We start from the raw sequence: 26520 nt of genomic DNA on the forward strand, positions 1-26520 counted from the left end.
ATATACATAATCTTACACTAATCATCTACAATGTGCACTTTGTACATTGATCACTTTTAATGATAAGATTATTTATATCTGAAGTGTGTAAGTTGGTGGATTCCTATAAAGTACTTGACAACATGAAATAATGAAACATCTCATAAAGTACATGTGGTTACTCATGATACAATCACATTAAATCATAAGTAATTGGTCATCATTTGGATCCTCATTGTGAGGATATTGAACATATAAGCTATATGAAATGATACATTATATAGCATATGTTGGGATAAATGTAGAAATGAAAGTTATGAATGCTTTCCACATTTGTAAGTTACAAACAACAATTTGACAAGAGATATGAGTACCAAAAACATTATTCTCTTTCTAGGAGGCATGATTATATCAATATCATATTTATTTGGGACAAAAGAAGTTAGATCTCCAATATCTCATATCTTTGGTAAAGGAAGTATAGTGGGCCTAAGAAAAAAAATATCTAAATTTTATATGCCTTATAACTTAGCTTGGTCTAAAAAAATATGTATAATTTTAAGGTTTTGATTTTGATCATACATATGAGCTTTGTAAACCAAATAATGATTATTTATTTGGAACCATCACAAATTGATGAGACTTTCAAATGTTTAAAATACATCTAGAATACTTTATAAAAATACATTGTCACTACTTTTTTTTAATAGTAATCTAAAAGATAAATATTAAATCTAGTGGACTAAATTATAAGAACCAATATTAAAGCTATTGTAAATAATAAGCATAGTTTGAAATTCACAATTTGAATTGCCTATTTTATAATTTTATAAATCAACCCATTTGAATTCACAATCATTTTTTTTCAATCTTCCTAATTGATTGATTTCCTACCAAGGATTAAACAATAAAGATGAACTTCTAGGAAAATATATGTAAGGATGGGTTTACATGCCCTTCTTTAGCATTACTATGAGGAGACAAAATTGTCTAAAAAAGCAAACGAACTCATTTTAAATGTAGAAGTAGTGGAAGAGCACATTGGAAAATCATAGCTACCACCGTCACATGAAAAAAGAGGAGTCACTAAATGTTATATAAATGTATATAAATGTTATAAGGATGTGATTCTTAGTATCAATATTGCATTCAAATTTGACATTGATTAAATAAGTTTTTATGTCAAAATCATAAATAATTGGACATGGATTCAATTAAATTGCTTTAAAGAATAATTCATAAATAAATGATAATATCAATATTAGTTGTTTATTGATGTATCAAATTTGATATTTATGTCAATACATTAATCCATTTGTTACAACTTATAATTGTTATTTTCTTTTGTTGGATTTTGTTGTAGTTGTTTATTCATGGTTATTATTGGTAAAATTTCATATATATATATATGAATTGAAGTTACAGTTAAAATTAACATCAGAATTTGATAATGATATGTCAAAATGGATATAAAAAATGAAAAGGTTTTTAAAAAAAAATTATATTTAATAATTTGAAAATAAAAGTATATATATTTATACAAAACTATATTCTATTAAATAATAAAATATTTTTCTTGGACTTCAAGTGTGCCCAGATTTACAATGTTTGGAAGCAAATACTCCTTCACATAAATAGTAGCAAATAATCTAGTAATACATAGAAGCACTTCAATTGTCAGCTGATATCAAAAATTGATAATTCTGGCTTCTCCCTTGCTTTCAAGCCATATCAAAGAAAGGTCTTAATTAGATTACTCAGATGCCATAACTAGTTCTTTCTCCAAATGCATAAAGTTAAAGGAATTAATAATATCCATGTATACATATATATTTTCTTGTCTTCTACCATCTGACCCTTTGATAATTTGCTTTGCTCTGGACTGCAATACATGGTAACATTATATTTATGTATCCAAACAATAACTATTGGAAAATTAAAGAATGTGATAAAGCCAAATCCATGGAACATGGCAGGTCAAGGGGAATAGAGTTGCCTTATGAGCCTTTACCGAAAGGTTGGGAACAATGTCTGGATCTCAAGGTATACCGAATAAATTTGGGTTTCGGTCCTGATAATGTAAAAGATAGATGAGCTGTCTGTTTCTGGGTTAAAATTTTGTCTCATTGATGCCACATTGTTATTTGAAAGATAAGATTAAAAGAAGAAAAATATTACTTTGTTGAATTCAGAGCATTATTCAGTATACCTTGAGATCCAAACATTGTCCCCAACCTTTCAGCAAAGGCTCATAAGGCAACTTTATTTCTCTTGACCTGCCCTCTTCCATGGTTTTGGCCTCTTCACATTATTTAAGTTTCCAATAGTAGTTGTTTGGACACATAAATATAATGTTACCATGTATTGCAGTGCAGAGCAAAGCAAATTGTCAAAGGGACATATGGTAGAAGACAAGAAAATATATATGTATGAATGTATATTATTAACTCCATTATACATTTGCAGAAAGAACTAGTTAAGTCTTTGTAGTCATTGGACCTGTCAATATTTTCTCTTGACATGTGGCTATGGCATTGCACATTTGAGAGAAACAACGTGGCTGAAACAACCTCATGAAGCAGAGTCTGCCCAAAACTGACCTACCCAGAGACATGAAGTCACTGAGGATTTGATATGTAACCTGTAACTTTAAACACTCCAAAATATTTGTAACTTTGAACACTCCAAAATATCTGTAAATTTGAACACAAAAGATCCTTTGCTATTGGTGACTGAGATCTTTCATAGGTCTGACACTTTTAATGCTCCCACTGCTATGTTAGCACATGGCTATATGCTTGAGTGATCTGTGAGTTTGGGCATACACTTTCAACCTTGTATTGAATCACTATTCTCTGCCATTCCATTCAACAGAAGGATCTCTGCCATTGTGATTTAGCTTTCTGAAGTCCTATATCAATGCTACACTTTCAATGCACTGAGTTTACCTAAGATCAAAACAACCTAAATGCACTGTCATTGTGATTGTCACAGTCTCCTTATGGCTTCGAGCTGCATTCTTTGTGACTGCATCCTGCTCTCTGTTGCAGCTATAAGACTGTAGATTATCACTGTCCTTAGGGTTCTTGTTTGTATCAAAACCCTTTGAGAGGCTATTGCTTTTGTAAGCTTTGTCAGATCTATTCTTTGAGCTTTAGTCTTCCGCATAGGCTCATATGCCCTGTCTCTGTGTTTGCAATGCTGGGATTGTAATATATGACACTGTCAAATATTCTCTAATACTTACTGTCCTTCATTGACTGCGTTATGCTGTTTGTCCATATGAATAGGCTTTCAAAACCCTTGTATTTCTTTTTGAATTCTATCCTTCTTACAACAGTCCCCCTCATCGTTAACAACAGAGAGACATGACTCTTTTACCTTCCAAGTAGTTGTCTTCTTGTGTGCAGAAAAGGTGTTAACATTGGCTACGCCTTCGTGAATTTTACATCAGCTAAAGTCACGAGGAAGGTGTATAAAGCATTTCAATGCAACCTTGGAAAAGTTTGGACTCCAAAAGAACTTCGCTAAAAATATGAGAAATTGTTTATGTCAAAGTTCAGGTGTCTTATGTTTATGTTTTTAGATGACCTTTTTTTTCCCTAAATTTTCTTTGTTTTCTCTATAGTTATGTTTTTAGATTTCATTTATTGTAGTATTTTAATGATAGGGTCATGTTGCTCTGGAAAGTTGGTTTGAAAAGTACAATTGGTATAGCCACCTTGCAATAGGAAAAATTTCACAGAAAGCAGTATTAAATCTGAGTTATTTCACATGAAACTCACATGAAGGAGGGGATCACTACTCTATGGCAGAAAGATCATTAACTCCAGTCCAAAGAAATGAACACTGCTGTATGGCAGAAAGTTTTTTTTATATTTTGGATTTTAGTTTTGTTTAATTTGTGTTACTTTATAATTTGAAGGGATAGTTTATTCTTATTTTGGATTTTAGTTTTGTTTAATTTGTGTTACTTTGGTTCAACTTTTTCCTTTCTATCAATGTCATTATTTGCTTCCTTCTTTCTTACTCATTATTTTAGCTTCAACCTCCTCCTTTGCTTTGAATGGAATCTTACAAAAAAAATAAGGAGGAAAGAATGAAACAAATAATGGTATTGATAGAAAGAAAAAGGTTGGATCAAAAGGTAATTTGCAATTGTACTCTTAAATCATGTTGTTTGATTAGTTTAAGTGGTTTTATGCATTCAAATTTGATCTGATATTAACATTCATGGCGTCATAGGTTAATGGTCAAGAAGGAACTAATGGGCTTTAACAAGTTCACATATTTTAATGAAGCTTTTCAGAAGTCCAAACATTTTCAAGTTACATAAGAAAACTTTAAACGGTTCACTAAAATATAGTGAATTTGATGGGATAAACAAGTTCAAATATTTTAGTGAAGCTTTTCAGGAGTCCAAACATTTTCAAGTTACATATGAAATGCTTTATATAGGTTCCATATGACTTTAGCTAATGTAAAATTCGTGAAATCGTAGTCAACGTTGACACCTTTTAAACAAATTCTTCAACATACGTGGAAACCTATTAAAAGTACATTGAAGCATCTGTGCTCTTCTCATTAAATCGCTGCACCTGTATAAGAATTGAAGAAACACGTCTCGATTAGAAATATAAATATATAGCCCAATCAGCTTAGAATAAATGCCAAATTAGTTGTTCTTACAAATTTACATAAAATTATAATATTGAAATAAATTAGCCTTCAGAGCCATAAATTCAATACTGGGCATACCTGTATACGTTGGGAATATTTCTTATCATAACAGCTGTTCTCACCTGTCGGGAGTTTGCTTTTGCTATATCCTCCTGAAAAACAAATTGAGAATTTTCCTCTGTTAACTCCATTTATAACAATTGTACCATCTGTTATTCAAAACATTAAAAACAAATCTTTAAATTGGCAGCAATATATTCAGCATGCACCACCAAACTCATAAATATGAAATGAATCCCTAAGTTAAAGAAACATAAGATTCAAATATAAGAAAAGCCTAAGTTCAGTAAAAACTAAAGAAACATAAAAGCCATGTTGACCGTTTTGCAGTGTCTCTGTTGACCAGGAGGGGGAATGTTGTAAGACGGATAGAATTCCCTGCCGAAATCAATCAATTAAAACACTTTGCCTCTTCAAGATATAAATTGACAGAGCATCGATTCTACAGAAAAAAATTGAAATGACCTAAAAACCTAAAATGATCAAACTTTGCTGGCCAAACCTAGATGAATCTCAGATTCATACAGAATTCAACTGCACACTTCTAAAAAAGAAAAAGACATCCTAAATAGTTCAATGTATCAATTATCATTAGTTTTTAAGGTAAAAACTACTGTTTAGACTGTCACTGGGCCTCATTTTTTTATAGTTCTGAACATATCTAAGAAAGGGCCCAAAAATTAAATATTGTCTATCAATCTACCCGCAATCCGTGACAGACCAATTGGTAGGACATTAAATATTTAGAAAAATTAAATATTTGAGTAATAGATTGAAATCCATTCGAATCCCAAAAAAACCCAGTTTTCAAAGTTAGTCTTTAATGTTGAAGATTGAAATAAATATGGAGTAGGTCATTCATCTTAATAGTATTCTGATTCAAGTACGGAATTGAAGTAATACTCCGATAACGGACCACCAAAATTCATTCATTTATGTCACACTACCGCAATATCTTCCATTATATTACAAGGTTGATAGTGAATATTTAATAAATTTTGCTGCTTAATATATTTCACAAAGTCTACCTTGATATGCAAAAAGTCACAAAATGCATGCCAACCTAAAGAAAAAACCTCAGAAAAAGTAAAACCTATGAACCTTTTAAATGCTGATTAGATTTAGGCTAAGCCATTATCGCTTAACAGTTATAAAGACATCTTATAATTTCCCTTGAAAACCCAAAGAATCAGAAAAAATAAAACCTATAAACCTTTTAAATGCTGATTAGATTTAAGCTTAGCCATTATCGCTTAACAGTTATAAAGACATCTTATAATTTCCCTTGAAAACCCAAAGAATAATAAACTTGTGAAAACAATTTTTTTCAAACCCAAAGAATAATAAACTTGTTAGGAACTTATAACAAGACTTACCTCTAGCCATTGAGGAGAACCCAAAGATGATCTTGTCCTCTAACCATTGCAAGTGGATGTTTGGAGTCAGAGGGATGATAACAAGTACAGGTAATGTTACTTCCATCTTCACCATTAGAACTAACCCTATGATACTATAGGTATCTGGAGCAAAAGTAACATGAACATGAGCACTTGCAATAAGTCAGCTACTAAAAAGTCTGCTGTCAATGAATCCTTGCTCGACTCTGCACTAAGCAAAAGTAACATAAACAAGAGCACTTGCAATAAGTAAAATGACTTAAAAATATAAACATTATAGTAAAGAAGTCCAGATGAGATGAGACATGTCTGGAGAGCAGAAAACATACTAAAATTAAGAGAAAACACAAAGATTTATGTCCGGAGACTAGCTAGTGAGCTACAAAATAAATCACAAAATTGAAGATGACAGAGAGCAGAGCTCAATCTGCTATACCTATCCCATTTTATAACTGTTTAAACAGCAAGAATGGAGATGACAGAGAGCTGGGATCAATCTGCAATACCTATCCCATGTTATAACCGATTGAACATGATATGAGTGTTTATTATATAGTAAATTAGAGATTACGAGGTAAAGAAAGTTTTGTTTCAAAAATAATGTTATTAGAGTTAAATTATTTTTGATCGTAAAAAGTTATTAATATAATTAACAAAATAAATTTAAACAAATTAGGGTAAATATAAAACAAATTCAAGAAAAAGACTAACTCTTTTAAAATGGGTTTAGTAATTAAATCGTACATTTCTAGACAAAGAAGACATAGGTATAACAATGATGGTGATGTTTAATCTTGTGGTTAGGCTGTGATTGGGCTGCTGGTTGCAGTGTTCTTCTTTGGGGTTTAGATCCATGATAAATCCGCTGGTTGAACAACTTCAAAACCTATTGTAAGGGGTTTTAGGTCCACTCAAAACCTGTTTAACCCTTAATAAAAAACAATGATATTGAAAAGTAGTAATAGGACTCACATCTTACAACCAACATTATGAGGATCCCTATGTCTTTTTTATATCATAGTTTAATTTTTTAAATCTAACCCTAACAAATAAATATATGAATTTAAAAGAAGATTGAAATTACATTGTAGTAGATGCAAAACAAAATCACCATAAAATAAAATTTGAAACTCAACATCTATAATTATCTTTTTCAATTTGATTACTTCAAATAAAACCTATTGTAAGGGTTTCTGGTCCACTCAAAACCTTTTAACCCTTAATAAAAAACAATGACATTGAAAAGTAGTAATAGGACTCATATCTTACAACCAACATTATGAGGATCCCTATGTGTTTTTTATATCATAATTAAATTTTTTAAATCTAACCCTAACAAATAAATATATGAATTTAAAACATGCAAACCTGAAAGATCAAATAAATTATTGATGTAGATAGACGAGTGTGGTTGCTCTCGTAGAATGACTATAAGATCAAGATGAGTTGACGATAAAATGGATGTCATAACAAAATGATACAACAAGATGTTTAAATTGGATGAAATGCCTCTTTAAATAGAATTCTCAATACAAGAACCAAAGGCTACGATTAAGAGGTTGAATGGATGGCTATGATTAGATGAGGACTAGGGTTAGGCTTGAAAGATGTAGTCATGTGACAAGTGTCACATGATAAGCAACATATAGGGCTTAGGATAAAGTTTAGGAGCATTCTTATAGGAATGGCCAAGATTGAGAGGTTTAAGTTAAAATGGATGGATAGGATATAAAGTTAATTTGACTTTTGGGAAGGTGTCCAAGTTCAATGAATGTGGGAGAAGGCTTAGTTAAACATGTGAAGGGGATAAGGTGGGACACGTCAAATGACTACAAATTTTGATTATGATCCATGTGAACACAAATAGACAAAGATTAAGGTAAAATAAGAATTTATTAAATTAAATAAATACATATTTATTTAATTAATGGGATAGCATAAAGGTGAAATTAATTAAATAAATAAATAATATTTATTTAATTAAGGCCTTTGGAGTAGTAAAAAGGGTTAATTAAAGAAATAATGAATATATATATATATATATATATATAACTGGTTTAGGTTAATGGACATTTTTAGGTGTCTACATTTTGGCCCTCTTTGAAATGAAATTGCAAAGTAAATTCATTTCAAAGAAGATTATTTTGTAAATTGTATTTTTACTTTAAAAAAAAGGGTATTTTCTACTTGAATTTTTCAATTACTTTAAACAAATGTCAATTATTTTTGATAAAGATAAACAAGTTTTACATGGACTCAAAACCTAAAGTTTTACAAAACCTAGCCATCAGCCAGTAAAATAGAAACCAACAACAAAATAAAACACAGACAAACACTCAGTTAAGAGAGTGCACCAGCTCTGCGTTCTTCTAGATGGTAGCCTTGTTGATTGCCTCCAATTCCTCCATAATGAACTTGGAGGTACCCTTATTGTTGCTCATGCTTCTGGTCCTGGAACTAGGGCCCATCATTTTATTGCCACCAACAATAGAGTCTTCACTACCCAAATCTTTCTTTCTATTACTATCATCAGGGTCACCATTAATAGGATTGGATCTGTACTCCGCCACCATCCAGCCCCTCCATACTATTATTCATGGCCTCCTTACTTATGTCAACCAAATTCAAAAGATTATTCTTGATTTCCTCCATAGACAGCTCAACCTTCTCAATTCTTTGCTCATGTTTATTTCTCATAACCTTGATGTCATGGGAAAGCTTCTAGGTCATGATCATGAGCTTCTCAGATTTGCTAGGGTCAGGCGATAATGAAGATATCAATTATCTCCTTAATCCCCTCTTTGAGGGTATCAATCTCCTTCCCCACCCACTTCCAGCAGTTCTCCTGGATTCTAGTCACTTCCATCAACAAATTCATTAGAGAACTATCCTTCTGTAAACCACCATCCACATCTTTAGGTAGAGTCTCCTGCTTCTCCTTCAAGAAATTAAGAGGAATGTCCAATTTGATTTCCTAGTCCAAGGTCTTGGGAGCATAGTATTTAGCAACCAACTTCTTCTTTTTGGAATAAGGCTCAATTTTAGAAATCATCTTGCTGGTTGATTTATATTTACTTGCAGCCCATCTGGGGGGTCTTGCTGCTATGGGTTCCAAAAGTGACCAACATCTCACCCTCTTCAACTAGCTTATAATCAGGGTCAAAAAGGGGTTTGGCACTCCCACTATCCTCCATCTCCATATCCAAATCAAAGACATCTTGAACATTAGTATTAGGGATTTGGCCTTTCTCAGAGAGAAAGGGCACAACTTCAAGGGCTTTGGCATACTCCATAATGAGCACAATAAGTCCTTCATGGAGGACAGAATTATTGGGGTTCTCAACATGTTTTTCAAGACTATTCTCCACAGAAGAAACCAGATAGAAAGGAATCGAAATAACTTTGCCATGCCTAAAGTGATTCAAGATGGTAAAATGATAGGAAAATATACTGGCATATCTGCCATCAAGCATAATGTACCTCATGATGAACTCGACCATGTTCGCCCCAGGGAGCCATAAGATCCTTTCTATTGTAGCCACCATCAGCCATTTTATTAACTCTTGAATGCTCCTTATCTTTATCAAAAAAATTTGCCATGTCTTCCACCACTATTTTTTGTCTCCGTGAAACCTTCTGCTATTCATAGCCAAACCTATAACCGTAGCCACCAGGGTTTCATCCAGCTGATAATTAGCACCATAGGCCCTCAAAACCCCTTTCTTCCATATGTTGACAAACATTTCCATGAGTAGAGGAGAAGGGCCATGGAGTCTTTCCAAGAAGGGAACCATTCCCCCATCAATAATTTCCTGCCACACTTCCTTATTTTTCTTCCATTTATCAAAACTGCACGATTCTTGCCTATTTTTGTCCCCACGCATAATGGTCTGGGTCACCCAATAGAAACAAGAAATGGGCCACACTAGACAAGTCTCCAAATAGAAGTAAGATAGGGGCTGGACAAGAAGACAGAAAATCCAGGCACACTAGAAGTTTTTAGATCTTCAAATAGGGAAATTGAAAGGAACCCATTTCCCCAACAACTTGATCAAGCCATGACTATTCTTCATTGGTTATCGCAAGTGGATGATATCATCATAAGCCAGGTCACACAAGCTTTTTGGGAAAGAGTCCCGATTTCTCTACCATTTTGTCGCCACGTAGCCCACCGTCATATTAGACAATAAATCTGCCGCTTTATTTCCTTGCCGAAAAATGTGAGAAATTTTGAATTCATCCAACTCTTTAATCATCACAATAATATTTGATCAGTTTGGTGATAGTCCAACTAGGATCCATACACTCATTCAAATAATTGAAAATGTTGAGTAAGTCAGATTCCAGCCAGACCTTTCTAAAATCTTTCCTTTTAGCCATGTGTAAACCAAAATGGGCAACATTGGGCTCCGCAAAATGGTTAGAATGGGTAGCCAAAGGGAGCACCATCATAGAAACCAACAGACCCATATGATTCCTAGCCACTCCCCCACACCCAACTGACCCAAGATTACCTTTAGCTGCCCTGTCCACATTGATTTTGATCCATCCCATAGGGGGGGATTCTATAGAACATTTTGTCTGTATTGTTTAATTTTGTGCATAGGAATGGATATATTCCAGCCAATTTGCCACCGTCTGATAGTATACCACTCCTCCTAGAGAGTAGGGAGGGGATGGTCATTCCTTCTACTGGGGCAGGAGTGAAGAAAATTCTCCTTGATAGCTTTTCTGGTTCTAATAGCCATAACAAGCCTAGGAGATTTCAAATCTCTAAAAACTCTATTGTTTCTTTCTTTCCAAGTACCCCAAGCAATATGAGGAAGAGCCATGTTCCAGAGGACTCCCAAAGCTTGATTGTCAATGGGGCACTTCCATTCAAACCATAGCCTTTGAAAAGAATCAAGGAAGAAACTCCAGATATCCATGGCAAAAGAGTAGTGTAGCAAAAGGTGACCAAAATTTTCCTTTTCTTCTTTGCATAGGAAGCATCTATTAGTAATAGGGAGACCTCTTTTACAAAGGTTGTCAATGGTATATATCTTACCCTACATGAAAAGCCAAAAAAAGATGTTAATTTTCAGAATTAAAAGCTTATTCCAAATGTCAATTGTTAACAACATATTTCCTATTATATTCTTCTCTTAATCACACAAAAAATTGAGAATAAAGCTATATATTATAATCTAAATCAATAAGCTATAGAGAGATCAAAGGAGTGTGTTGGAATATGGAAACCAATCATTAAGAATAATACAATTTTAGTCCCACATTTGTATCCCTTCATCCATCACAACTCATGCTAAAGGATAATTCAAAGCCCAAGATAAATAAGCCCTAAGAATATGAGTAAATATTAAGTATATTATTCATTATATGTTGCTATTAGTTTGAAATATATTGATGCAATTCTAGGAGGAATGCTCATGAATGATTAAATCCATAAATCAACACCCTTAAAGTAAACCTCAGTACAACAAGAACCATGACAGGGGAAGATTGAGTGCAAGGAAGAGGCATTCTCTTACCACATAAAGGAGAGTGAATAATATATTTTTGGCATTGTAGAAATTGTATCGACAACAATAATGAATAATAGTTTTTATATGTAAGTTTTTTGAAAATGTGCTTTGCAAGGGGTGGGTGGGAACTGTGTAGTGCAGACTAGAAGAATATTGGGAAGGATGATGTTGATACTAAGGGTTTGGTTGCATATGGGATTCTAGACTCTTTGCAAGTGTTACCCTCAAAGGAATCTCATGTTGACTATCACTGCCTGTTTGGTTGCATATGAGATTGTGTTGGATGAAAGCCCCCGTAATGGGGGTGGGACCTTCTTAGGCTCTTCTATTCCCTCAATGAAATATTTTAGTCGGGATGCTAATGGTAGTGGGCCCACACCCTCCTCAATGGAAAAAATTAGTAACATTTCCCTAAGGAGTTAGAAGGATCTTTTTAACAATGGTCAGTTCATGACCATAGATGGGGTGTCTATTTAGCAATCTAAGAATGAAATGTGTTTGAATATAAAATAATCCCCCTTGAACAAAACCTTAGCAAAGATGGAGAACACCTTGGTTGGTAAGTTTGTGGGTAGACATGTGGAGATTACCTCAGTTTGAAAGTGGACAGCTGCAAGATTTGCGATTAATTCCTTTGGTAGTATTTTTGTACAAAAGAAAGCCTTGAAGGACCAGATTAACTCCTTACAAAAGGAAATGGAGATCTTAGGTGCCTCCTCAGATAGATTGGATTATGAAAATCCTCTTTTGGAAAAAAATCATAATATTTTTATCAAAGAAGAATTATATTGAAAATAGAGTTCTAGAGTTCAATGGGTTAAGGAGATAGAAATATTAAATTTGACCACCAGTCAGCTAGTAGACAAAAAAGAAGGAACAAAATTTAGGAGCAGATTGGTGAGTATGGTATCACCTATTGAAAGGAGGAGGATATCCATTGGGTGGCTATTTATCACTTTATTTCCTTGATTAATCCTTAGTCACCTTAGGATCCTTTTGCTAATGAGGCTTTTGTTAGGCTAGTCTAGGCTATTCCTAACATTATTGACCTTGATGATTTGAATTTTCTAGAGTGCAAATTATCTAGTGATGAAGTAAAGGAAATGATATTCTCCTTTGGTTCTTCAAATCCTTGAGTCTAGATTGTTTTAGCACTTTTTTCATTCAAGAGTTATGAAATATAATAGATTTGGATAATTCCCTGGTTACGAGAGAATCTATGTCATCAATATTTGTCCTGAAAGAGATTAATAAAATCTTTATTGTTTTAGTCCCTAAGAAATTGGGTGTCAATCATATGTCTTATTTTATGCCCAATAGTCTATGTAATACCTTGTATATAATATTTTTCAATCTCCTTGTTAATAGAATAAGCCTTTCTTGAATAAGTAGATCCATATTAATGAGAAGGGTTTTGGTTTAGGTCTTTAGATTTTTGATGTTGTTCTTGTTATCGATGAAACTATCAACTCTATGGAGAACAACTGAACAGAGGGTACAATCTTGAAACTAGACATCTCTAAATCTTACAATATGGTTTCATGGCCCTTTCTTTTCTTGGTGCTTAGTAATTATTTTTTAGGGGTAAATTCTTAAATTTGATTTAGGTATTCTTAAAGAACCCTATGTTTTTGGAGCTAGTCAATGGTTCCCCCAAGGTCTTTTCTCTTCTTTTGGTTGCCTCAAGAAGTGAGATCCCCTTCTTCCCTATCTCTTCAATCTCATGGTGTATATTTTAGAGAAAAATATGAATCTTTGTTTCCACCAAGATATTCTTAAAGGGATAAAACCATCTTCTACCCCTTTTGTGATCTCCCATTAGCAATTTATGGATGACATAATTTTTTTTCACTCAATTTTGATGGTAGAGACAAAAGGTTGGTGTTATATCCTCTCAGATTATGCTTGTGCTTTGAGGTAAAAAATTAAACTAGACAAGAATGTTCTCTACTTTATGAATGTCCCCCAAAATATCTAGAACAAAATTACCATGATTTTGAAATTTCAAATTACTAGCCTCCCATCTTCTTATCTGGGCTTACCTTTAACTACTAGGAAGATGGAGGAGTTGGTCTAGAATAGGCTTGATGAAAGAATCTAGAGAAAATTTGTATGTTAGAAAGGTGCTATTCAAAGTAATGTTAGGAAAATCCAATTACTAAAGACATATCTCCAAAGTACCTCAATTTATCTCATATCCTTTTTCCATCTTCTAGCATCATGGGCTAAGAATCTACATCAAAGTAAAAAATGATTCCTTTCATTTAGTGTAGAACAAACAAATAGGATGTCTCTACTTTATTGGGAAATATTTTCTATAATAAAAGGTTTGGTGGGCTCAGTTTTAGGGATTCTTGTTCCTTAAGTTTGGCCCTTTTCGTGAGGATTAGGTGGATACTTTTGTTGATTAATTCTAACTAGTTGATAATCATGAAGAAAAAAAATACTCATGAAAGGGTTAATTATTCTTTTTTGTTCTTTGGTATCCTTCCTAGAGGATCTCGTGTCTAAAATAATCTTCTTAAGACTACAAAATTACTTGAAAAGGGTATCCTATGGTAGGTTAGTAATGGAAATAATGTAAGATTACAAAAAGATCCATGGGTGTCCTCTATCCCCTTGGAGTTTCACCTCATTTTCTTGACTATTCAATGAGTTTTATTGGCCAAATATAGGAAATATAGGAGCTATATAATAGTGACTACTAGATTCCTAAGTCTTCCCCTCTGATGTGGAGAATGAATCCAATGGAGTTTGATATTCAGTTAAGAATGATTGGTGTGGATCTTCTTAGGATACTTAATAGAAACACATTTTTCAAATTGGATGATGAAGATAAGTTAATTTAGGATTCCTCCAAAAATGGTAAGTTCTCCATCAATTTGGGATTTGAAATTGTTGTTTCATTCCCCTCCCCCACCCTCTTTAGTTACATAGTGTGGAATGAATGGAGATTAAACATCATGCACTGAATTGAGATTCTATATAATTCATTTGTATTTATTTTCTTTATAGAAGCATTATAGTTCCACTTTATAGAATATGGATTATAATCATAATTATTTCTCCTTCATTAGAAGCTACCCGATTCACCTTCGAAAGGGTGATAATCTTTGTACAAGAGAGATAGTAACTCTCCCAAGACACTTTCCATATTGTGCCCCCATTAGCATTTGGAGTAAGATAATACAGCGTTGAGAATCCATTGCATGAGACTCAGTGGCCATATTTTGATTAGCTATTGGGTGTGTACCTAAGCTTGCAAGAAAAGATTTTCTCTCCTCAGCCAACTCCCTTAGGGTTTAGCATGCTTGAAGTCACTTATCACATCATGTGTTTGCTATGTATTCATCCCTAAATTAAAAAATGAGACATCTAAAACTAGAAAACATAAGCAGAACATCAAAATTCACTAATCGGAATTCGGCAAAACAAAACATATTTTTCATTATCCTGTTCTTTGTCGTATGAGTCAAGTGATTTGTCGTACGAGGAATCTGTTTTGTCGTATGGTTCATAAAGTTTTGTCATATGAGTATCTCTCTTTCAAAGGAAATTTTTGATTTGTCCTCTGGTCTTGTATCTTTTGTCATATGGTTCATGAACTATTGTCGCACGAGTCTTTGTTTTTATCAGTCTAGAGCTACTGCTTTGCATGACTTTTTTAGGTCTGTCATTTTGCTTGACCAGTTTACAGTAATCATAAACATCTATTATCTATTGTTCAATGCTTAAATTACCTACTTGGTTTGCTTGATCAAGTTATCACCTGTCAAATCAAATTCTAGAAATATACACTTTAAGATTTTCAAGTGCTCACCCTCAACAAGTTCAAAATCTAAACATCTCAAAGTGCATTATCACCCTTTTTGGTAAACTAATCACTCAAACATAGTTTCTTATTAGGATCAATCATCCTTTATCACAAAACTGAAATGTTTGGTAAGGATAATCTTGTCCCACATCATAGGATATATCATTCCTACTAGACTTGGTTTTATCAAATCATCTAAAATTCTATCAAACAATAGCTTCATGCACACAATCCAAGGAACCATAATTTGCATCAATTCTATCAAACATGGAAAAACAAATGTAGCTAAAAGATCAAGGGATTGGAGAATACTCACTCTTAGGGACAAACAAACAAGAGCAACTTGAACTTGAAAGAGGAGAAGCAGATGTAGAATTTGATGTAGTTCACATGTATGCAAAGCAAACATTAGGAACTAGCCTACTTGAATCAGAATAACATTCAATTGACATGGACTTAACCGAGGATGATTAGGAGTTTTTTATGCAAGGTCATTCTAACGAGATTATTGTTCTAAACATGGATATACATATTGAAATCTCTAATATCTCTATCATGACCTGAAATATCTTTGACATAATTCAACATGAGGACCCTTTATCCTTCATCCCTCCTAAGCCTATGGACTGGGAAAATGAAGGACATACCACCAATGATACCTTTCCTAATGACCATGCCATATCCTTATATCTTAATGAAATGAAACCTGCAACCACTTTCACTAGGGATTCTGCTAACGTATCTTCCAGTCAAGTGTGTGTTAAATCTCCCAGTTGCAAAAGTTAAAATCAAGAAAACAATATCAGGTATAATGTTGAAAACAATTTATTGGCAACATTAGACTGGGAAAAAGTAAAAATAAAGAATGAACCTAATGGTGAAAACCTCCTCGAGGCACCAGAGGATGGGATATTTGACACCTTAATTGAATTTTATCAAGAAAGGTCATCTATTTTGATAGAACTAGTAGAGGTAGTTATCTTTGGCACAACTGATCTACATCCAACAACATCTTTATAAAAACTAGCAAGACAGAAATATTGGGAACTCTTCAAAAGAAGGCAAATTAATTTTACTTGGTCATATACAAACATTCTAGGGTTCGATCCATATCTTACAATATATCACCCAAATATCAGTCCAGGAGAAAGCATCAATAATTATACACAAAACACATCAGGAGCAGGCATTCTATTCATCACACCAAAAGGTCATACAATCCCAAAAGCATACAAATTAATCTTTCCATGCACCAACAAAACAGCAGAGTATGAAGCTTTGGTTACAAGTATCAAAATGGCTAAAGAATGGAATATTACACAACTTCAAGTCTTTGAAGACTCCCAGCTCTTCATCAATCAAATTAATGACGATTGTCAACCAAAGGACAAAAAATTAGTGCTTTATAAAAAGATGTTTGATGATTTCAAAAAATATTTTGTAGAAATAACTTTTCAGTAGATTCCAAGAAATGACAACAAAGTAGCAGATGCCATGGTTACACTTGCTTCTCTCTTTCAAACACAAGAAAATGAATAGCATTATGAATTCCTGGTGGAAGAATTATTTTACCCTACCTATAATTGTCCTGATTCCCAAACCATCTGTCAAATTAATCGACATAATTCCTCCCGCTATGGCCAAACTTACACATACCTGAAAGATAACACCTTACCTCCCGAATTATCAAAAAATCAAAAGAGAAACTTTATTCGCCAATCCTCCCGTTTTACTCTCATTGCAGATACCTTATTTAAACAAGGTCTAGAAAGTACTTTTTAAAGATGTATTGAACAAGAAGAAGCTAAGAAGGCCTTACATGAAGTCCATAAAAAAATTTGTAGCACTCATTCAAGTGGTCTTAGCCTTTCGAAAAAACTCATATGCTCGGGCTATTATTGGCCGACTATGGAACTGATCCATGAATGAAGACAAAATGCCTTTGATCATCTAAAGGTATATCAACAAAGAATGTGTCAGAGCTATAATCACAGGGTCAAATCACTAATCTTTCAAGTGGGAGAACTAGTGCTAAAGAAAAATCCATGCAACCAAGTAGATCGAGAAAAGAAATGAAAGTTTGAACCAAACTGGTTAGGTCCATTTGTGGTCATAACAGTATTTGGGTCAAGAGCATATCAGCTATCAACATAGGACGAAGATCAACTTGAGGAACCTATCAATAGCATGTATCTGAAAAAAAATTATGTTTGAAAAAGAAGAAAAATAAAAAACAGTGAAAAAATAGTATAATATAAAATCAAATCAAATATTAGAAAAAGTGCAATAAAAATAGATGGTGAAAACCTAGCAAACAGACTCTATCTATACGCTAGCTCTTCCATCTATCAGTGCATGCATCTTCCCACTTGCATTCATTCATTTTCCATCAACGTTGATCATCATAAAGCCTTTGTACATACGCAAACATCATAGCTGCCCTCTCACCATGGTTTTGATCATTGGGTATATCATAACGAATTTGTTTCTAGGTTTGGGACAAAATCATACACCTAGCTGGGGGCAAACTCTTAATCATTTTGAGCTAAATCAAACAAGTAGAACAAACAGTTAGATAACACTTATCAAGCAAAAACTGAAACACATCCAATGTTGAACATGAGATCAAATTATCAACCATCAAACTATCAATTATCAAGCTATCATGAAGTCAATCTAAGAACATCACACACTTTTCAGTGGATAATATATTTTGGATAATGATTGTAATATGATTGTTCAACTTTTTTATATTGCTTTTTGCTATCATGATTTCTGAGTGACTCCAGGATGTCATTGGCTAGAGGAACAAGGAAGGAAAATGATATTTTTCTTGTCTGCTGTTTGAAAATTAATCATTAATATGTGAAAATTTGTCTCGGGATATGATCATTAGATTATCATTGAAGAGATTTCTGATTTGCATATTAAAATGAAAAATACTGCCCGTTTTACGCAAACAACACTCAGGTCATCTTGGTTCATTTATACCTCGATGCTTGTGCTAACTTGCTATATCAAAATCCAAGAAAACAGTGCTCAAATAATCATGGTTTAATTATACCATCGATGTTTGCACTCATTTCCCACATTTTAAAATCTCAATGATGATAAAACAAAAAAGCAATAATCTAGTGACTGGTCCGGTCGTAGCTTTTCATTTTAGCTTGCATTTCATTCTTGTATGGGATCCCATATGCCCCTTTTATCCAAGGTTAAATATATCTCATGAATCATCAAAGTATCATCACAAGTGTATACGCAATTGGAATAATGACATATATATTTAGATGTTGTCAACCCTATGAAAATCTTAGGCTATCTCTCTCAACAGAATCAACAATTAGCATATCCAAAAATTTCTGCAACTCGACATCAAAAAACTGTCAGTTATTTATATAATCAACCTTATCAAATCAAATCAATCAATCAAACCTAATAGATTCTATCATGTCTTATACAAGATGTATCCTTCCTAAAACTAGACGATCTGATTTTGATTCATGTCTTATATAGGATGTATCTTTTCTGAAACAAGACGTTCTAATCATGTCTTATATAGGATGAATCCTTCCTGAAACCAAACGCTCTGATCATCTTTGTCTTATACAGGATGTATCCTTCCTAAAACTAGACTAGATTTCGATCTTATCAATATAATCGATCAATATTTATCAATCTTATCTATCTAAGCAATCAAGCTAATAGAAGAAATCACATTTTCATCAAACCACAGTTTCAGAAATCAAATCATTTCTATCAGGATATCAATTTTGCAAAAACTCCAAAGATCGATTATCTCAATTGATCTCTTGAGGGGGCATCATCATACCGGAATTTAGCAATTAAGAGCCGGGGCATCCTATCAAACCAATATCATCATAAAAATTAGATTATTCTTTAAATCAACGCGTCATCACACCTCGCTTCAAAGAGGGAAAAAATGTATACACCTAAAAATGGTCTGAAGATAATTAATTGAATAAGCAATTATTTAATTACTCTCCCTCCCCAATTTAATTGAATTCATCAACAATTTGATTAAAATCCTCCCCTTTCATCTACTTATTAATAAATCTAAGGATTTATTTAATAGGCTTATTTCAACAATCCCCTTTGATTAATTAATTCAAATTAATTAATTCTTCTCCTAACCTAACCATTCCTAACGCTAACCCATTCCATTTACCACATGTCCCCTTTCCTTGAACACTTTACCCTCTCATGAGGAAAGCTTTGTGACAGTTGTTACTAAGTGTTCCCTTTCATCTAACCTCTTCTATAATCTTTGTGACACTTGTCACTAAGTGTTCCCTTTCATCTAAACTCTTCTAGAATCTTTGTGACACTTGTCACTAAGTGTTCCCTTTCATCTAACCTCTTCTAGAATCTTTGTGACACTTGTCACTAAGTGTTCCCTTTTATCCAACTCTTCTAGAAGCCTCTTGACACTTGTCACCATAGAGATGACAGATGTTCCCTTTAATCCAGTCTATTTGCCAACCTCCTCCAATTTCATCATTGATATCTTCAAACTTAATCTTGAGCATTGATTCCTACCACCTCACCCCTAGCCTTGGAAATCCTATAAATAGACCTCATTTTGGAGCAATAATGATCCCATCTCATTTGCATTCAAGCATTGTTATTATAGGCATCTAGCTTCTAGTTTATGACTTTAGCAATGTTATCAAGTTCAATTTTAGCTTAAATCTTAGCTTATTTCATAGCAATATCATAGAATTATATAGCTTAAATCATATATCTCATCTAGCTTATGCATCTTCATCATTTAAATCCTCCATGTAAGTGTATTCAAGTCACTGGAATTTGCATAACCAGATCTGAGAGCAAAATTCATACTCCCATTTACTAGGAGGTAATAGATTGATTAGCTATGGTTTTATCTTTCATTGATTAATTTTCTAACCATTGCTTGTAATGATTTATTGAGTGTTTTGTGTTGCATTTGCAGGTATAACAGGTACACACTTTATATATACATGACACTAAACATCTAGAGAGAATGTCATGGTAGCCCCAATGATATAGATTGTCTCCTACAAGGGTGAATCAGACACAACAACGAATAAGTTTAGACGAAGATTGAAAGAGCTACAACTTCATTGAAGTGGGATACAACATTAAAGTGTCTAAGATATATGGTTATAATTCTCATTATCTCATTATAATTGGGTCTTGAGCTATAGTATCAATTTTGAGGATAATATATTTTGAAGAGTACAAAAAATGATTATTAGCTTTGAACATATTTCCTTAATGAGGAACTTGATATGATTAATTAAATTGGGATAGGCCTAAACATTTTACATATCTATTAAAGATAAATTACTTGGGATGCATGAGAAGTGCACACGTAGTCAAAAAACTATATCTAACCATTAAAACAAGCTAAAACTGAATAGATGAACAAGATAGAACCACTAAATAGCAAAACAAAAAATAAGAAAAAAATTCAATCACCTACCAAAAACATGAAGGAATGGTCTACCAAGTTGGCACACATTATCATCCGGCTAATCATGACTTTAAGCTTTAATTTTTTTTAAAACTTTTTGTTAGAATCTTTCCAAGAGGTTAGAGTGCCCAAATTTGGAGTAGCCTTGACAAAAGAGGTGAGGGGGTCTGATGCCACATAAGGAGAATCGAGGTGTATTTTCTCTTCACCTTCCTTTTCTCTATCACCTCCTAGATTGCATGTAGAGAGACCCAATTATTCATCACCATTTCTTGTCTTAGAGCAATGATTTTCTCTACCTTTCTTTTCAAAGCCTCATGGTTTTCCTTAAACTCAACCAATTCTCTCCTCTCATCCCATTGAGAAATTTTGGAAATGTTATGATCCTCAAGCTTCTTCTCTATAGTCTCTCATTTTTCTAATTTCTTGACCATGTCATCGACAACATTCCATGTTATTCAAGGACTTGTTTTTTTATTACTTTAGCAAGAAAGGGACCTTGGACCCTTACAGACAACAAAACTAGAGAGCAACAACACATCCATTGGCATCGAATAACCAAACACCTATAAAGAATGAAAATAGCTCTTAAAAGTAATAAAAAACTAATATACCCACATAACTAAACATAATAACCCTATCTATATTCCTACTATCCATAATATAGCTACTAGCATAATAGTATCATAGCACTTAATCCAAATATAAACACCCAATATAAGGCATGCATGATTGTTTAGATAAAATTCCATATTAAAACTAATACTATCAGGATTCAAAATTAACACAAACTAAAAAAGCACCAACCTAGCTACATCCTAATCATCCTTTTTGAGGTTCCAATCTTGTGCAAGATATTGCATCTATTCCTTCCAGGTCTTAGTGTGTAATGTGTCCTATTTTTTCTCCTCCTCTTTCCCTTTGACATCCTTCTTCATCTTTTTATTCTTTTTCTTCATCCTGCTCTGTCCTGAGACAAACCCAATGGCCACTTTTCATATTATTCCATCAATAAAAGATCATAGGGAATTCAAGGCCTCCCCCATTAGCTGATATTGTTTCCTATATTCCTCCACCTTCCCTTCAAGGTTCATGACCCTAACCTATAGGTCAATTATCTGGTTTTGTTGTTTTTGGCACTAAAATTCTCTTTCTTAGTAGGAGAGTCCTAGGAATAAGGCACCAAATCCACATCCTCAAAATAATTTTGAGGTGGGTAGTTCTGCTCTAAATCAACCTTGTCCTCTAGGAATTTCACAAACCCTTCGTATCAACCTTACTATCCTCCCTTTGTTCCTCCCCTTCCACATAAAATTCCTCATCCTCTGCCTCCTCACTAGAGCAACCACCACCATCATTAGGGGTGAGAACCTCCTCTAGATTAGGGGAAACATCTTTGGCTTTAATTTTTTTATTTTTTTTGTCTTTGGCAAGGAGACGAGCCAACCTTCTTTCACCAAGACTTCCCTCCTACTTCTCCTTTTTATGTAGGTTATTTTCATCCACTTTAAAGAGTCATGCAAATGAAGGTCAATTGTAATGTGCTTCTTGCTAGAATCCTATTTAGTCCTTCTAGCCTTAGCCAAGCTATTTTTAGGGGTTAAAGCTTTTCTTTTTTTAGAGTTCATCTTGAGTAGGGAAATTTCTAGGGCTTTTGATTCCAATTCAATAGAGGGATTTTTACCTTTATATTTGGCAACATGGGTATTCACATTCGAAGGCAGAGGGTTACTTTCAATGAGATCAATTCTCACAGATGAGCATTGGGCCTCATTTTTTTGCTTAGAAATCGCTAGGAGGGTTAACAAATGGCTTCAGTGAGGGCTATGATCAAATGCATACTTATATACATAAATAAGCCCTTGATGAAGTAGTGGGGCCTCCCCCTTCAAGATGCTAACATACAATGAAGAGAAACTTGATAATATGGAAAGTTAATTTTCTCACCATGACTTATGTGATTAAGGAGAGGGAAATAGTAGTTTTGCACAACTAGGTATCAGCCCTCTAAAGTAAAATATTTCATTAAAAAATAACTATCATTTGCATAAGGTTTAGGGAGGACTGAGTGATCATACTCATTTTGCACCACAATTGACTCTCATCAACTTTCTTTCTCTAATTCTATAAACCAATCACCTCCACAATTATCTTCGATAAGACAACAAAGGATATTCCATGGGCAGTAACGATTATCGATTGTTATAATTTTACCATGGGCAGTAACCCACTAAAAATAGCTGATTTTTGGGATTAGGCCTTTAACCCATACCATGTTCCAATTGAATTGATCCTTTGGTTATCCATTAATAGCCTTGTAAGTAGATTTAACTGAGAATGCACCTGAGGAATCATGATGCCATATCCATTCATCCTCCTTGTCAGGAGAAAAAAGGAGTAGCCACCCAGGATAGAGGCTAAGGACTAAGCCTCCTCCATCATTTGCCTTACGTTATCATCACAGATTTTTTTTTTTTGTTTCTGACTTGAACCATAAAGTCTCTCCATCTACCTTGATTACCCTTCCACGAAAGACAACCATGAAAGAAGGTGCCACAAAATTGGATTAGGACCTTTGTAATCATATTGAATTAGTTCAAGTCAGTAAGAGCTTTATATTTTAACCAAATATCATCCTAAAACTTGGTACACCTTCCATTTCCAACCAATTTTTTCCCTCCCTTTTGTAATATAGATATGATTTTTGATATATTGTTCTATATACAAGATCTATATGGTACCTCTTTGTCAAGAGTAAGAGTGCAACTATTGGCATTATTTAAATATTTGTCTTTGAAGATTTTGGCCTATTCTTTTACACCTTCAACTAGCTACCAACTAATTTAGAAATTAAGGCCTTGTTGAAAGGTTTAAGTTTTCTTATCCCAAGCCCTCCATCTTTTTTGCAGTTGCAAACTCTATACCAAGCAACAAAGGACATGCAATATTTTTCTTCCATACCTGTCCAAGGGAAATACTTTTAAATTTTTCCAAATTTTTCAGCCACACATCCACACATCCTAAAATGAGAAAGTAGATCGCGATGTTCTGTAAGAAAGACTTGACCAATTGGAATTTACCAACTAGACTTAGAAGTTTCCCTAGTTTCCATCCTAAAATATTTTTATGAAACCTCTCAATTATACAATTCCAAAAAAGATTCATGGGGTTTTTAGAAATAAGATGCAACCCCAGATAGGAGTCTAAAAAGGAAGCATCATTGTAGGGTAGGATTTCAGTGATTTCGAATTGAAGATCAGGATGGACATTTAGAATTTTTTTTTTTCATAATTAATGTGTTGACCAAATAACTTGGCATAATTATTAAGGATCTTCTTCCAGGATCTAGCTTTGAAGATGTAGACATCCCCAAAAATAATACTATCATCCACAAACTACTAATGGGTGATATGATCTAGAATAGAAGAAAATTCAATACCATTTAATTTGCCTGCCACTTTAACCCTTTGGATATTGCTCTAGAAGACTTTGACAATAATAATATAAACAAGTAGAGAGAGAGAGGGTCCCCTTGTTAGAGGCCATGACCACAAGAAAAGTATCCATGATGTAATCCATTAACCAGAACAAAGAAGATTAGAGTGGTAACAAAGAACATCTACTATGTTCCGTCAAGTGAACCAATTTGCAGGCTATGATAAAAACATCCATAATATGTCTCCATTTGACAAAGCCTTTCTGGTTAATAGATATCATTTTGTCCAACACTAATTTGAGCCTATTAACCTATTAACAATAACTTTAGAAAATATTTAATACAAAGTATTAAATCAATTTATAGGTCTAAAATCCTTAATAGAAATAACATTATCATTTTCAGAATCAAATCAATGAAGGTAGAATTGACTTGTTTAAAGAGTTTAGCAGACCTCAAAAAGTCCTTAGCAGCATTGAAGACATCCTCTCCAACAATATCCTAGAAATCTTGAAAGAAAGCACGGGGAACCCATCTAGTCTTGGAGCCTTATAAGCCTCAAAAGAAAAAGGCAACCTCCTTCACCTTCTGAAATGAAACTCTGGAATAGAGAAGGTTCAAATCCTCATCTATGATAACCTCAAGGAAGCCATTATGGTCCTAAAGCCATCTTGACAATTGTTGTTATGATTTTCAAAGAGGTCAACAACAAGCTTGATAATCTCCACCTCATCCTTTGTTTTAAGTCTATTTTACTTCTTTCATTGTTGCATCTTGTTCCAACTTTTGTGCTTCATAGTAGAATGGTGAAAGAACTTAGTGTTCTTGTCTCCTTTTATAAGCCATTGAATCCTAGATTTTTGTTTCCAAAAGACCTCTTCTTTTTTATTTAGTTTAACCCTACTACCTTATAAAAATCTCCTCTACATATTCATCCCAAGATGCAAGATTCCTTCAATCTTGTCCTGTATAGCTTTCAACTTCGCTCAAATTTTCTTTTTCTATTATTTAGGGACTTGTTATTTTGTTTGATATTCCTTCATTTTGAGAGACTTACATATATTTCTACTACTTTTTTGAAATTTCAATAGAGATATTAGCTTATATTTTATTGTGTAGAAAATTAGAAGGATATATTACATTTCAAAGCATGATCATGTGATTGTGCTTGCACAAGGACATGGTTTAATTTGAGGGGTTTCTCTCTATTTTTTTTTGTGTATTGCGGATTTTTGGTTTATTTTATCTTGGAGTTGAGATTTGAGTATTTGTTATCATTTTTTTTTACAATACCTTATTATAATTTAGTACTGGAACAATAAGAATGATTGTGGATCTTTAATCTCTACTTTTATGTGATGTGAAGAACATGAGAGAGTTTTAAAAATCTTTTATTTTCAAGTTTACATTTCAATAAGTGTTCTTTGACACTATCTCATAGAGCATTTAGCCAAATTCTCTATGTGAGTGTTGTTGGTGGAATTTATTCATTCTTTAGTTAGATTTAGATTAGACATTACCTATGTAGTGCTGCAAGCATATTTGGGAGGCATATGTGTCATTAGATTGTAATACAAAGATCTTTAAGTTTTTATTTGTTACGCATTGAGACAAGTGTTGTGTTGCATGATGAATATACTAATACTTATGTTTCTTGAGTGGGCTAGATACATTGATGAAAATAAGGTTAACTACGATTTGTGTACCCTATTTTTAGTTATGACTAGTTGGATATGTTATTGACATGCCATGGTCTCTACTACAACTATCATTGAGTATTTTATAGATATTGAATCCTATTTTGGAGGAGATGGACTTTGGTATATATGTTTGGATTAAATCATGACATTCCAACTATGATCTTGAATTTAGTTTATTATTTTCCTTTCTTGGGTATGGAGGATGAGAGTGTCGTTATTAAGAAGGTGGTTACTTGATGGATGTTATAGATGCTTGGTTGATATTATGATCATATAGGAGTCAATTAGTTCAACATGAAACTAAACCTTGGTTTTTAGTGAACATTATTTTTTGGAGTTCTATATTTCTCTTAAAGGTATATGATAAGTTGGAGAATGTTGGTATTAGGTGTAATGCACCTTTTTGTTGGTCCAACTACCCAAAACCTAGGAACAAGAATATGAAAACACAAA

The 26520-nt window shown here is 33.4% G+C and overlaps 1 protein-coding gene across 1 annotated transcript in view; it reads right to left on the minus strand.

The window, feature by feature from the left end:
• Nucleotides 1-4529: 4529 nt before the first annotated feature.
• Nucleotides 4530-26520, minus strand: part of LOC131063822 (uncharacterized mitochondrial protein AtMg00810-like) — a 33218-nt gene continuing 11227 nt past the window's right edge. The window contains exons 5-6 of the mRNA XM_059212347.1: nt 4738-4868; nt 4530-4577 (exon numbers count right to left, since the gene is read on the minus strand). Coding sequence (XP_059068330.1) covers nt 4530-4577; nt 4738-4868 — 179 coding nt within the window. The remainder of the gene's footprint in view (nt 4578-4737; nt 4869-26520) is intronic.

This window comes from Cryptomeria japonica, chromosome 10, assembly GCF_030272615.1.
Source record: "Cryptomeria japonica chromosome 10, Sugi_1.0, whole genome shotgun sequence".
In the NCBI taxonomy this organism is placed as follows: Eukaryota; Viridiplantae; Streptophyta; class Pinopsida; order Cupressales; family Cupressaceae; genus Cryptomeria; species Cryptomeria japonica.